At 40.3% G+C, this 14,345-nt stretch overlaps 1 protein-coding gene across 1 annotated transcript in view; it reads right to left on the bottom strand.

The window, feature by feature from the left end:
• Positions 1-2,149: 2,149 nt before the first annotated feature.
• Positions 2,150-14,345, bottom strand: part of LOC138510692 (extracellular calcium-sensing receptor-like) — a 238,524-nt gene continuing 226,328 nt past the window's right edge. Inside the window, exons 6-7 of the mRNA XM_069626466.1 lie at positions 6,569-6,588; positions 2,150-3,051 (exon numbers count right to left, since the gene is read on the bottom strand). Coding sequence (XP_069482567.1) covers positions 2,150-3,051; positions 6,569-6,588 — 922 coding nt within the window. The remainder of the gene's footprint in view (positions 3,052-6,568; positions 6,589-14,345) is intronic.

Raw genomic sequence — 14,345 nt, 5'->3', positions numbered from 1 at the left:
CATGCTCAGATCGGTTACATCAAACTCTGTTATGGTTGCTGTATTACTGCAGCGCATGGAGCTAACGACCTTTTCCAATACTTTAGTGCCAACGTATTGTAGCGATTCGTTCAGGGCAGCCACTATCTCCTGAACGGCAAGTTCTTCCTCATTTGCCTCTAAACATTGCGGCACCGGTGGTGGGGTTGTTATACTCCTGCATTTATAATCAAATTTAGTTTTTATTGCTGTCTTAGTCTCATTTAGATTTTTATTCGATACAATGGTCTTGGGAATGCATGTCCTGCGATATCGCAATGGATATGCACACACTGGAGCCCCAACCGCAAATGGTGCTATCGCTTCCTGTTTGGTCTAGGTGTACCTAGATCTATCTCACTCGCACTGGAGCCCACTCCAATACTCATAGTATTCTCACTTGTGGTTTTCTCCACAATCACCATAATCGCCATATTCACATGTATATTTATTATGTTCCGCCATTGTGCCGGTACAGGGCTCCAGTAAAATCATCTACTACTACAAACCAGATATACATAGGAAAGCAGAACAGGAAGGGTGGGGCAGTGGAGGGGCGGTAGGGTGGGGGCAGAGGAGGAAGGAGAGGAGAGAGTACACCAGACAGGGAAGCAATAATCACACTGTTAAAAGTGTTAAGATAACAAATTATGTCGGGAATGGGCTGAATATAGTTCAGTGAATTTCACCAGTACTTCATTTTCTTTATTAAAAGCTAATCGCAAATTATCACCTCAACACGCATAAAATATACTGGTACACAAATAAATAGTGAGATGGTAGTAAAATAGATTACCTGATAGACTAAAGACTACGGACTGAATACACTGCTTGGGACAGAACACTGGCACAAGCACTGCTCGACTGCTCGATTGACGAACAGCGAACAGTATACTTCTGAGTACCCTCCCCAATGGGCGTGTCCAGAAGCAAATATAGGACTTCCTTAAAAGTGGGAGGAACCTCTTACAATCTAAAATAAGAAAAAGACACCATATTAGAGTCTGTTGCAGTAATATACTCCTAGGTGATAGCCTAATATTACAATAGAGCAAGCCCAGAGTTGGGCAGAATAATGTCCACCTTGGCTCAAATTCGTTTTCCAAGAGCTCACACAGCTTCAGGGTGCAGGTCAGCGAACAGTACACTTCTGAATGCACTACCCGATGCACGCCCGGATGTGCGTGCGGCCTGGAGCAAATATAGGACTTCCTTAAAAGTGGAGGGGCTTCTTACAATCTTGGCTCAACTTCGTTTTCCAAAAACTCACAAAGCTCAAGGGTGCAGGTTTATACAATTCTATACATACATACATAGACTAACTCACTGTCAGCCATTCCACCATTTCACAAAACCACAAAGAATTAACTTTAAAGGTCTCGGCAACATCTGAGAAGCGTTCCACCACAAGAACCGTTAGAACCGTTACAACAATTCAAGTTCATCACCCACATGAGCACTAGTCAAGCCAAGACAAATGTGTGTCCTACACTGCAAGGTGATTTGCACACAAAACCAGGTCTTCACCCATCAGGCACCATGCCCCAACTCCCCCACATTTGCTCCACCTCTTCCATTTGTACATTTTGCAAAATCCTCAAACATACCGCTTCCCTCACCTAATCCAGCTAAATCCCCTCTGCCACTATCATTTTCCCTATTGTGATCTTCCTATCCTGCAATAAAAATGTGTGACTTCCTTTCACCTCCATCCATCAAAGTTTGTAATGTGCTCCAAGATGCTATTGTCAGGGCCAGCACTGTATAACAAGTTTAAATAAATAAATAGGAGATATTATTTTTGGTAGTGAAAGTTTGCTTTCTAGAAAAACATTAATATTTGATAGTAACTTGCCCAACTTTTCAAATCCCCCAAATTCTTCTCATTAAAGTGTGGTTGAGCAGGATTGCATTACAATCTCAATAGTGGGGAAAGTGCTTGTTCCTTAATCCTTCCACTTTTCTACTCAAGGTTAATCAACTCTTTTCAAACTGCTCCACCCTAATCCATGTCCCTGAGCCCAAATCACCAATTCATTGAACCTGGAGACCCTCTCAATTTTAGAGAGACATGTTTTACCTCTAGGCAGTACACAAATATCATATAACACAACATAATCTTAGGTCACTATCAATTATTCTTTGAATTTCCATATTCTTTGGTGTTTATATCTGGTCTGAGCAGAATAATGTAACATTTGGGGATGAAGATACAGCCCAGCAGCCCAGCACTGGAAGCCAGCATGGCGAAGATCTCCACGGCTACCATGTACCTGCCCTTAGTGCTGAGGTATGCTGGGATGAAAGATACCCAGACGCTGCAGAACACCAGCATGCTGAATGTGATGAGCTGGGCTTCATTGAATCTATCTGGGAGGTTCCTGGCAAAGAATGCCACCATGAAGCTGGCAAGGGCAAGCAAACCCATGTATCCAATAACTATATAGAACGCAATGATAGAACCTACATCACACTGCAGGATTATTCTTCCTCTTTCAGACTGTGTGTCTGTGTGAGGGTGAGGTGGGGAGGTGAGCAGCCAAGTCAGACATATGACCACTTCTCCCAGTGTGCACACCAGGACCATTGAGAAGGACATCCGAGGTCCCAGCCATCTGCTCCATCTGCTCCCAGGCTTGGTGGCATTGAATGCAATAACAACAGTGATTGTCTTTGACAATACACAAGACACAGCAGCAGTGAAGATAATCCCAAATGCAGTTTGTTGGCTGAGACATGTACATGTTGTAGGACGTCCAATGAATAAGAGGGAACAGAGAAATGTCAACATCAGAGAGATGAGCAATGTGTAGCTGAGATCCCTGTTATTAGCCTTCACTATCGGCGTGTCCCGGTATTGGAGAAATATTCCCAGCACTCCAGTTGTTATTATAGACAAGACAACAGCTACAAAGGCCAAGCCCATGCCCAGGCTATCATAGTATGAGAGGTAAACAGTGATCTTATGAATGCAGCCGTCCTTCCAAATGTTGGACGATTGGTCCTCAGGACATTTCATGCAGTTTATCATGTCTGCAAAAACAAAATACAGATCTGTTTACAGGATGCAGAGTTTATTTTAATCTGAAATTGCTGGCTCTGATTGCATTATAATTCAGGTCCACAAGGAATCTACTAAGATAGCTCAGTGAGTTACACATTTACTGCAAAGATCGTTGTATAAGCTGAAGAGGACAGTTAGTAGTTACTCTTACTAAAGGAAGGTAGCATAAAAACACACACTATTCTTACTACTTGTATTGTGTATGCTAACATGGGAGTAAGGAGGCATTACAGGTGCACATGTAGCTGCACATTTAATAAGTAATTAAGTGTTCCTCACAATATGAGTCCATTTATACTTCAGTGTTAAAAAAGTATCATTTTTCATGAACATTTATGTGTCTTCTTTCTTGAGGGTGTTTTTGGAGGCACCAGTTACACCTTTACAGTTGCTTACAAGAGCCAGGTTTTAGAGAAATGGAAGTGAGGGGAAGAATAGCTGAAATAAAGATGATAAAGGGAGAGAGAGAACACTTGCACAGCTAATCAAAACTTGGCTTCCAATTACTGCAGGTGGTGGTGGATTGACAGCGGAAGGAGCAACATAATCAGCCATTACTGTGCCTCTGCAATTGCAGGCCTGGTCAAACGTGAAAAAGATGCTACAACCTCTACTCTGGGGACATTTTGTGTGAAGCATCCTTCTGTGCTTCTGGCATGAGGCCCTGAGTATTTTGACATTTTCCCTGAGCTTATTTACATAATATACACATATCAAAACAACTAGCAGGAATGTGAATACCAAAAATGAAACCATGGGTCCGCTGCTCCCTTAGGGTTAGGTTACACCAAAGATAATTCTGTCTGCCTGTGTTTAAGAGCTGACTGTGTGGGATGTGTTGGTGGCCCCTTTTATAGATTATAGGGTGTAATTTCCGGAAATCCCTGTGCAATTGCAGTAGGAGGCCCAAAGTCCAGACTTTGTTATTAAGAATGAGTGTGTGAGATTTGGCTATAGCCTTACATCGCTCCAGCTATTGCCTCCCTCAGAGAGAGAGGACTACAGTAGCCTGAATCGGATATCACTTGTCTATGGATGGTGCTTGTATTTTTAAGTCAATACAGAGACCCATCAGGAAGAGGCAAAGGTGCTGGGACACCTCACACTTTTCCCTTTCAAATGCCATGTTTAACCCTTCCACTTTGCTGAATCCTAGAACAATGAGTGGCTCCCACCTCCCTAGCACACGTGTCCCTACTCCCGACTTATGATAGTCAAACTTGGCTTGACTAGTGTCAGGTGACCGCTACTGTCTTGTGCTTTCCCTTTCTTAAACGAGCGCCTAAAGGCAGTGCCCTTCTCTGTCTGTCTGCCTCCAGGACTACCTAAGGGACCTCAACACTCTCCTATTCCCTGTAAAATATCTACTCCTCAGATATTCTTCACTCACCACCACTCCCCTCTCTCCTCTCACACCTCTCCCCACCTTACCACTAATCTATATCCATAATTTCTCTCTATGCTGTTGCTGATTTGACTGCCTTTTTTTTCGTGATTTTTTTTCTTCGAGATTTCTAATTTCGGTTTTATGACCATAAACCATATCCTCCAACTTGTCTCTCCGCCTCTCTGCCATACTGTTTTCCCCAATCTCGCCGCTCTCTTTATGCCTCACTCTCTGGTGGGGATAATGGGGTACTGGAGAAGGAAGATTGATGCAAAGGTAATGGGGATCAGGGTCAAGGAAGAGGGATGCAGGGATACATGGGATTCTGGGTGAGGAAGGGGAAGGCAGGGTAAGGCAACAGATTACTAATGGGTTACCAGGATGAAAAAGAGGGAGGTGGGCATAATGGAGGGCTGGAACAAGGACAAGTGAGCAGAGGTAATGCAGCAGATTACTAAAGGGATACTGGGACACTGGTGGGGCTTATGAGGAACCAGGAAATTGAAGATTAAATGGGGGTAATGGAATAGTGAGACGAGGAAGATGGCGGCGGTGATAAAGGGTTACTGGGACAACAGAGGCATGGTAATGTGGTGCCAGGAGGAGGAAGAGTGAGGCTGTGCTAATCTAGTTGAGGAAGAGTGAGGAGGTGTAATGGGGTACATAGATAAGAAAGAAGCTGAAGGGGTAAAAATAGGGAGGCAATGTAATGGGGGTCCTCGGAAGAGGAAGAATGAGGAGGTAGTACAGGGAGAAGGGAGAGAGGAGCGGCATAATGAAGTATGGGGAAGATGAAGACTAATGTGTGGATCTATGGATAATGGGGTACTGTGACAAATAAAGAAGTAGGAAAAGGAAATAGAGGACTGGGATCAGCTAGAGGAATGCAGAGGTAACCTGGTATAGTGTAGATGAACAGGAAGGGTGAAGTAAAGCAAACAATGACTAATTAGATTCTGGAATGAGGAAGAGGTAGATGGAGTATTGGGTAATGGGTTTATTTGGATGAAGAACAGTGAGCGGGATAATGCAACTGATTACTAATGGCAGGCCCGGCTCCAGCAGAGGGGCCCGGGATGCCAGGTCACCCCAAGGTCATTCCCTGCTCCCCCTAGAAAGGAGACATTACAAGTGGAACCTGAGGGAGTGGAGGCATGTGGGGTCTGTGGGGAGGCATTTCCCTCTAAACAGGAGGCAATGCATATCAATTAGCCATCTAATGGGCTGCACTGAAGGAGGCCTGGCCAGGATTTGTTTGCTTGTCCTAGACAATGATCTATGCCCTATAGCCAAGAAAGCACAAATGACCAGGGAGATGAAGGGCCATTCACACCTCGAAGTGAGGTAGCACTTACTCGATAAGGCTGCATACAACTATGTTCTCAATTCTAAAGTCGCAAAGTTGGTTTCTGTAATTTAAAGTATGTTTATTTTGTGTGTGAAAATAGCACTTTTTCACATCATGCTTAATAAAATGGTTGACCATGTCAAACAATAAATGGCAGGTGATGTTGATTGCACACAGATTTCTGCAGAAGGTGCATCACCGGACTGGGGACCCTTACAAAGATATTCTGCTGCATTAACTACTTGAGTATAAGCGAAGAAATAAGGTTGGTGGTAACAAAAATATAATTCTGGAGGGGAGATCAGTATAGTGAAAAAGGGATGGATTCGCGGCTTTGAATTAAACATTACGACTATCATTTCTTTGCACAACATTTCATGATATAAATCTTAAGTATGTCCTGCCATTACAGAAAGGGACAAACCATTAGCAAATGACTCTTGGTCCTATCACCAAAAGGCGCATATTAGTCTCAGTTGTTAGGCCATGTACCTTCTGCACTGGAACACAAGCAACCTCAGACAGTTTTTAGCCTTGTGGTCTAGCAGTCTAGCAGTTTTGGCAGGGCTTCTCACATTAATGGCAGAGTCAAGGATGATTTGCAGACAATGTTATGTAAGGCTGACCAGAGCAATGCCGGTGGTTATGATTCAGAGACAAACCTACATCCTTTTTTAGTTTTGCTTACTAGGTACAAGTCAGAACTCTTGCAGTGGAACACAGTTAGGAGGTAGGATGTGAGGAGAAGCACACATCCTATGGGCGTGTTTAGTCATTTACCCACCCAATGACTAGCAATGGCTATGTGAATGCCTATGGCATTACTACCAACTACCTGCACCTCACTGCCAAAACGTACCCTTTGGGAACTCTCTGTGCAAGTTTTATCACAAACGAACACCAATATTTGTGCTGTATAGGACCTGCCAGTGTTATATCTAGGCATTCTTTTGAGTGTTTAATTACTTAATTGCCTCTGTAAATGAGCTCCTGGGGTGATAACAATCTCTTAATGTGTCTCTTCAGCTAGTTGATTTTATAAGCAACTAGCAAATGGTGCCCGTACTTTGCACAGGTTCTTTAGACAGACATGATAACACTGTCATCAATTGTTGACAATCGCAGAGCAGACGTGGAGGGGAGCAGCATAATGGGACCTTCTGTGTGCTCTCTCGACCTGTCGCCTCACCCTGGCGCCAGGTGCAGTATGTTGCAGTGCATTGTGGTGCAGATATTTCGGAAACGGAGAGGCCTAGGGCCTTGAAACGTGGGTTTTGAGCCAGAACAAAATCTTGTTCCTGGCCTCCAGATGGTTAAAATTAGCTTTGTCCAGTCCTTCTATGACCACATTGATGTTTTGCACGTTGTGGTGCGTATATCTCAGAAACGGTGTATCCTAGGGCCTGGAAACGTGGTGGACCTTGAACTTCTGTTCCTCGCGTCCAGACACTTGAAATTACCTCTGCCGGTCCTTCTACAACCACCATGATGTTTCGCTGCTTCCAGCCAACCGGCTCATGTGTGCAGAGGCTTAAATCCAGGGAATGGATCGGGGTGTCCACATGTAATGTAGCCAGTGACATCCACAGAGTCCTAACAAGTAACTGTGCAAAATATGGTGCAGATTGGCTGAACTGTGTGGAATTGTATGAAGAACAAACAAAAAAACAGATTTTCCATTTGTATGTATATATATATATTCAATGAAAAAACTTTGTTAAAGGGACATTATGGTTAAGTTGCGCTACTAAAAACCTATGAAATTCAGTGAAAAAACTTTGTTAAAGGGACGTTATGGTTAAGTTGCGCTACTAAAAACCTATGAAATTCAGTGAAAAAACTTTGTTAAAGGGACGTTATGGTTAAGTTGCGCTACTAAAAACCTATGAAATTCAGTGAAAAAACTTTGTTAAAGGGACGTTAAAGTTAAGTTGCGCTACTAAAAACCTATGAAATTCAGTGAAAAAACTTTGTCAAAGGGACGTTATGGTTCCAAGTAAAACCAAAAAAAACCTTGAAATTCGCCAGTTATGGTAAGCTAAGCAACCATAACTCGCGCCACCACCGTTCACTGCTAAGACTAACACCCAGGACATCAAAGATGATATCACAAATGTCATTGATTACAATTATGTCTGGATGTTGCTCTTTCTCCAAAGTAGCACAGAGAGGTAGCAAGTCCAACCACTTCATTCCACGTACTCCATGCCAGTGTACTTCCACATGTGGGAATCCAAGATCTACAGCTACTCCACAGCTTTCTGCATGCACCTTCAACCAATGTATCCACGAATCTCCCAAAATCCAAACAATCTGTTTTCTGAAACACACAGCCATAGCTATCTTTTGTTCTCTCAGCAAAAAGAGTATCTGAAAAACTCTCTCCTGGCACAACACACCCACTAAACTTTCCTGACCAATCCCTTTCAGTGCTTATTCTCATTTGCATGACTTCTGAACCCAAAAATCCCCGGATGTAACTCCCGATGTCCGCAAACTACCGCCATGTCCGCGGACATATCGTAATATGAACAGCCCTTCTACCATTTCCACTTCTCTCTCGATGCCATTCCCTCATTGGATATAGCTAAAAAATCACCTGACCATGCACCAATCACATTCAAGACCTCTAGATCTAACTGCATAATCATATATCAGCACTGCAAATGTTCTGTGAATATCTCTGAGTACAAGTGTCATATCATTGGCAAGCACCATCTACCAGAAATACTGTACAAGTATCCAAGATTTCTACTTGCAGCTCCATGCATATCCATATGCATGAACACAAACTTCAGGTATGCATATTTTCTGACACATTTTCAAACATACTTTTAGCTTGTGTAATCTGTAAAATGAATTTACTGTATTTTTTCCATTATCCTAAAATCAACTATCACTTATAAACCTTTATACTTTTTTACTTTCTTTATACACACACTCAAATCATGTTAAACTAACATTTTTTAAATGAAATATATAGACTACATATATTCAAACAAAATTGCATGCAAGCACAATCTATGTTTAAATCTTTAAAAAAATACTTATACAATTTCATATTTTTTTGTTTTTATTTATTTATTTACTTAATTACTTTAATTTAGACATGACATTGTGGCGCTATTACCTAGAACAGCTTACTTACAGAAATAGTAGTATTCACTGGTATATTATAAATTTCACAAGACATAGTAAAGATATATTTTTTTGCTACAGTTAGTCATTCAATACAATTTGTTCATTAAGAACATATCATATGTACTGAACTGATGCAATGTATCTTATGTAAATAAATTAGTTTAATGGTTTTAAAGAAGGCACTGAGGATTTCAATTAAAAAAATCAATATCTAAATTAAAAACAGTGCTATATACAAACAAAGTTACTAATTTGAAGCTTTTACAATTGCAGTGAAGACCAGTTTCCTGAAAAGAAGCAGCCGAATTCGAAGAACAAAGAAGAACTAAGAAGTTACCTGTTAATTTAAGAAAAAAGTAGAATATCACCATAATATTTGTATTATTAATCAAACATACTATAGCATTAATACAAGCTATTTTGGTGCCTAAAAATAGAGATTGTGTACCATTTTGTCCAAAAATCTCCATGTCTTAAACAGCGATTTACAGCCAGAATGGCCCACAAATTTCTATTTTTGGACACACAAATTACCCAACTGAACCGCTACAATTTTCATATTATAGAACAAACAACTGTTTTAATTGTATACATTAGATTTACTATTTGTACTTTTCCACAACACTAGCTTACTTTTTTTTGTCATCTGAACCCCAGTTTAGTAACACATAAATTCAAGAATACCTATCCCTACTAGTTGTAGTTCCCAATGCACAATCACACACCATTACATACATCTTTATCATCTTACTCAAACACTCATGCACACAGCACACATACATTCCAGAACACCCCAACCCATATCTTCTTTATTTTTTTCAACAGACCTTAAAGAATGCCTACCAAAAGTCCACTCCGTAGAAAGCAACGCAAAAGTAGAGGAAATGAAAATAAAAGTGTCCAACATAAGCATCCATCTCTAGCAGAATTTGTAAAAAAAGTTGAAACAAAACAGCTAATACAGTCATTTAGTGAAACACAAGAAGTTTCAAGTACAAAAACTTTGCCTGCTCTATCAAAATGTAAAACAAACCAAAAAACAATTAACAGAAAATCAGCTATCACTACAGATAAAAGTACCTCTTCAAATTTTAATATAGTGAAAAGTAAGCATACCAAGAAAAGTATTTTAGCCAAAATGTACCGTCACAAAGTCCTTCAAAATCTTATAAAAACAGGAGAGAAATCAGGTTCAATGCTTAAAACCTATCGTAGGAAATTAATCTTAGAAGCGTTGATGGACAGTGCAATTCTTCTGAAAAGAAAGTTATTTATTTTACTGTTAAACAAAATGAAACCACTAACAAAACTAATAACTAAATTACAAAAAAGACTTCTCAATAAGCGAAATGTCAACAGAAAGAACTTCTTAAGTATCTTCGGAGGTGAATGGAATCACACTACGAGCACAGAACCATATTTTAATGAAGAACGGTACAAACAAAAGCAAAGAAATACAATTGCCATACATAGCAGTGGTCGAGGTTATGAAAAAGTGAATAATACCATAATGGAACAAGAAGTACTCCTTACAAAAATATGCCCTGAAAACTTAGAGTTACCCCTCCATTCAACTGAATCAGAACGCCTAGTGTACAAATGGCCATGCACGTCAATGTGTAACATTCCCAAACAATGTTTCAAATCTTTACGCCAATTCCTCAATAAATATGTAAAAAGCAAAGACAAAATCAAAATTAAATTACTGCAAAATTTGGATACCTGTCCAGTGCGCAAGTACACAGGACTACAAGGACATTCATTGGCCTGCAATACAGGACCTACTTGTAAAACCACTTTCCATGATATCAAAAGGATATTAACACATCATTCAACTATAAGAAATCTAGTCTATAAACTGTCCTATGCTAAAAGTCCTGCTTTAGCACTAGCAAAGTTAAATAACATCCTTCTACATGGTACAGCAAAAGACCTACTTGAAGAAATTCACTATATCCAGATATAATATTTTGGAAGTGAAAGCCACAGAATGAAATAGCTTTAAACCAATTAGGCAACAATTCTACACATGGCAACTTTTTGCTAAACACATACAAAAAAGAAATACTAAAATTTAAAAGTACAACAGCTGAAGTACCAAACCATGTATGTGTATGTTGCCGTAGAACATTTTATAAACGTAACACAAAAACTGTAGACCTATCATACAAAATAGAAGACAATGAAGATTCTAAATGGTTTGAATTAGCTCTCTACCTTGTAGCAGAAAACAAATATGAAATAACTGAGCCCTTAATACTTTGCAGTTACTGCACTACAAAACTTGACAACAACCAAACTCCTTCACGTGCTATCACAAATAATTTGGAATTATACCCAGTACCAAAACCCCTAAAACAACTTAATTTATATGAGAGCATCATAATTCAAACAGTACACCCATTTCAAGCAATAATACGCCTTCAACCAAAAACAGCAAAATTACCTCCTTCTGAATTGGTAAAAGGCATTCGTGGAAAAGTAGTTTATTTACCATTAGATCTAAAAGAAAATGTGCATATTCTAGGAGTGCAACGTCTAATGCAGCAATCTTTAATTATCTTAGTAAATGGAGTACCTACAAAAGACATAAAAAATATGGCGACAGCTGGTAGATTTATATAAAGTTAGACAAGCCTTCTAATATCTTAAAGAGAATAATGAATATTACAAAGAAATTAATATTGAAGAAAACTTGAAAGATACAACTGAAATAATTCAAGAAACACAAGAAGCTGGTCAATTTGAGCTACTAGATCCTGCTACAATATCAAATACTTTAGACCATTATACAATTCATCCTTTGCACTGTAATGACACCGTAGAAGATGCACTGGAAACTTACCAAATGCGTCAAACAAAAGGATCGCCAATCAGCATATGGGAAAAAAGTATAGAAGCACATGCTTTTCCTACTGGCAAAGGAGGAAGGTATGATGATAGACCTATTCAAATATCAGCTTCAGAATGCCGCTCATTACGGATGTATTCTGAAGATCCCAGATTTAGACAAAATGTGGAATACATATTCCACCTACTCTTTGGAAGTGAACTAGCAACTTTATGTTACGGAGTTGCACACTTATTAAAATCAGGATCACACTTTCAAAATATGACAGCTACACAATTATTAGAAAAAGTGCAACAAAAGGATGACGTTTTACAATCAAATATTACAAATCTATTAGCAAATATGCGTGGTACTAAAGAGTACTGGTTTCAACATCATGGAGATGTACGTTGTATGATCAGAAACCTTGGCCCACCCACTTGGTTTGTTACATTAAGTTGTGCAGAATATGCATGGGAAGATTTACATGATTTCCTACGCATTTCAAATAAAAACAAAACAAACATAGATATACTAACACCTGGAGAACTTTGTTCTTTAGATCCTGTTAATGTTTCAAGATATTTTCACCATCGCTTCATTGCTATGCTACATTTTATTTGCAACACTTCTTTTGGAGAAAAGAATACCAAGCCAGAGGAGCACCACATATCCACATGCTTTTATGGATTAAAGATGGATTAAAGATGCTCCTAAATTTGGTCAAGACAGTGATGCCACTGTTTTACAGTTTATTGTAAAATATGTCACTTGTGAAATTCCATCAGAAGCCACGAATTTTTTTTTTTTAATTACTTGTGTATAATCAAAGAAAAATGATTTTTACAAGAAGTTGTCATTTACAGTAGATGTAAATAACAGTTAAGAATAACTAAGTCAAGACGTGATGAATTCAGTGGAAGTCTCAAGAATTAATCAGGGTGAAAAAACCTCTATAGTTAGAGGAGAGTCCTTGACCGTCGAGGTCCTGTCGGACGTCTAGGTTACGGCGCTGAGTTTGTTGAAGGCTGCTTCCATTATTTTGGCCGTGACCACCGCCCAGCGGGATTTTACGCCAGATATCAAGCAACACCACCACGTGTGCTCATCGATCAGGACCAAGTCCAGCCATAAGGGAGTCAAAAAAGCTGAACGGACTTGCTTTAAAAAGGGGCAGTTTAGGAGAAGATGGCGAATGTTCTCAATAGAGTCAGAGTCTTTACACAGTCTGCACGTAGTGGTGCTGGAAAGCCATCTTCTCCCTAAGACTTTGCGAGTGTGGAGCAAGTTTAAACGCGCTCTTAGAAATATTGAGCGCAGTTTTTTGTCTGGGAATCTCAGACAGTACGCCGGGGCAATTTCAATTTATTGTAGGTAGGTGGGAGATGGTTTAGAAACTTGATTGCAGCGGCTTTGTCGATAGTGGTAATCCAATCATGGAGTTTCAGTTTTTCACTGACTCTTTGCGGGTTCGTTATCAGATCATTTAATGAGCATTGGAGGTCTTCCAGTTTGGTTTTTTGAAGGTGAGCCCATTTTTGAACCGCCTTACAATTTGTTGATTCCAGCTCCTGCCCAATGATCTTGAAGAATGGTACGCTGTCTTTGATTAAGGTTTTCCTGAATAAGGCAAGTGAGGCCCCACTGACGATGGCGCTTAGTGACACAAGGCCTAGCTCTCGTCTGACCGCTTCGATCGGGATGGCATTGGGTAGGCCTAGAAGGGATTTACAGATATAGGCCTCCAGTGTTCTCCATAGATGGGATGGTATGGTGAACATAGCATCCATGCCGTAGGTCAGTGCGGGGACCATTTTTCCCTTATAGAAATTAATGGCCGGCACTAGCGAGAATTTGCCAAACTTCCTTTCAATCGCTCGTAATTGGGAAGTCAATTGTTTGGTTTTAGCCCAAAGATGTTGCTGCATTTTGAGTTCTTGAGGCGTCCCGTCGATGAACACACCTAGGTATTTAAATTGCGGGACCACTTCGATTCGAGTTTTACACACTGACCATGACCGGGTATTTTTCAGGGAGTGACGAGAAGTGGAAAAAATCATAATTTTGGTTTTAGACTGATTTATTTGAAGATTATTGGTGGTCATGTAAACTGCCAGGTTGTCCAACTGCTGTTGAAGGCCGATCGGAGTTTGATCTAACAGGATCATATCGTCGGCATATAGTAGGCGAGACAGGGGGGAATTGCCGAACTTCGGAGGGAAGCTGCGGACCAAAGCTTCTGAATCTTTGTAGTCCCCCAAGAAAGCCACAAAGAGTGCCGGAGCCAGGGGGCAGCCTTGTTTAACTCCTCTGTGTGCTTGGATTTCTCTAGACAGGGCCCCCTGTTTATTCAACCGGACATTGAGTGAAGTATTGGTGTGAAGGGCTATTATTGCCTGTAGTACAGCATCTGGGCAGTTCCAATTTTCCAGCTGTGGTCTTGGATGCTCAACTTTGTCGAAGGCTTGTGAGAGGTCAATAAATGCCGCATACACCGTGGGGGCACCTTCTTTTATTTTAGCTTTTAAAATGGTGAGTATGAGAATGTTCAGTGCGG

Source organism: Ambystoma mexicanum, chromosome 6p, assembly GCF_040938575.1.
Source record: "Ambystoma mexicanum isolate Mex_15411 chromosome 6p, UKY_AmexF1_1, whole genome shotgun sequence".
Lineage (NCBI taxonomy): Eukaryota > Metazoa > Chordata > Amphibia > Caudata > Ambystomatidae > Ambystoma > Ambystoma mexicanum.
Note: the sequence above shows the minus strand (reverse complement) of the source record. Positions and strands in the feature narration are given on the sequence as shown.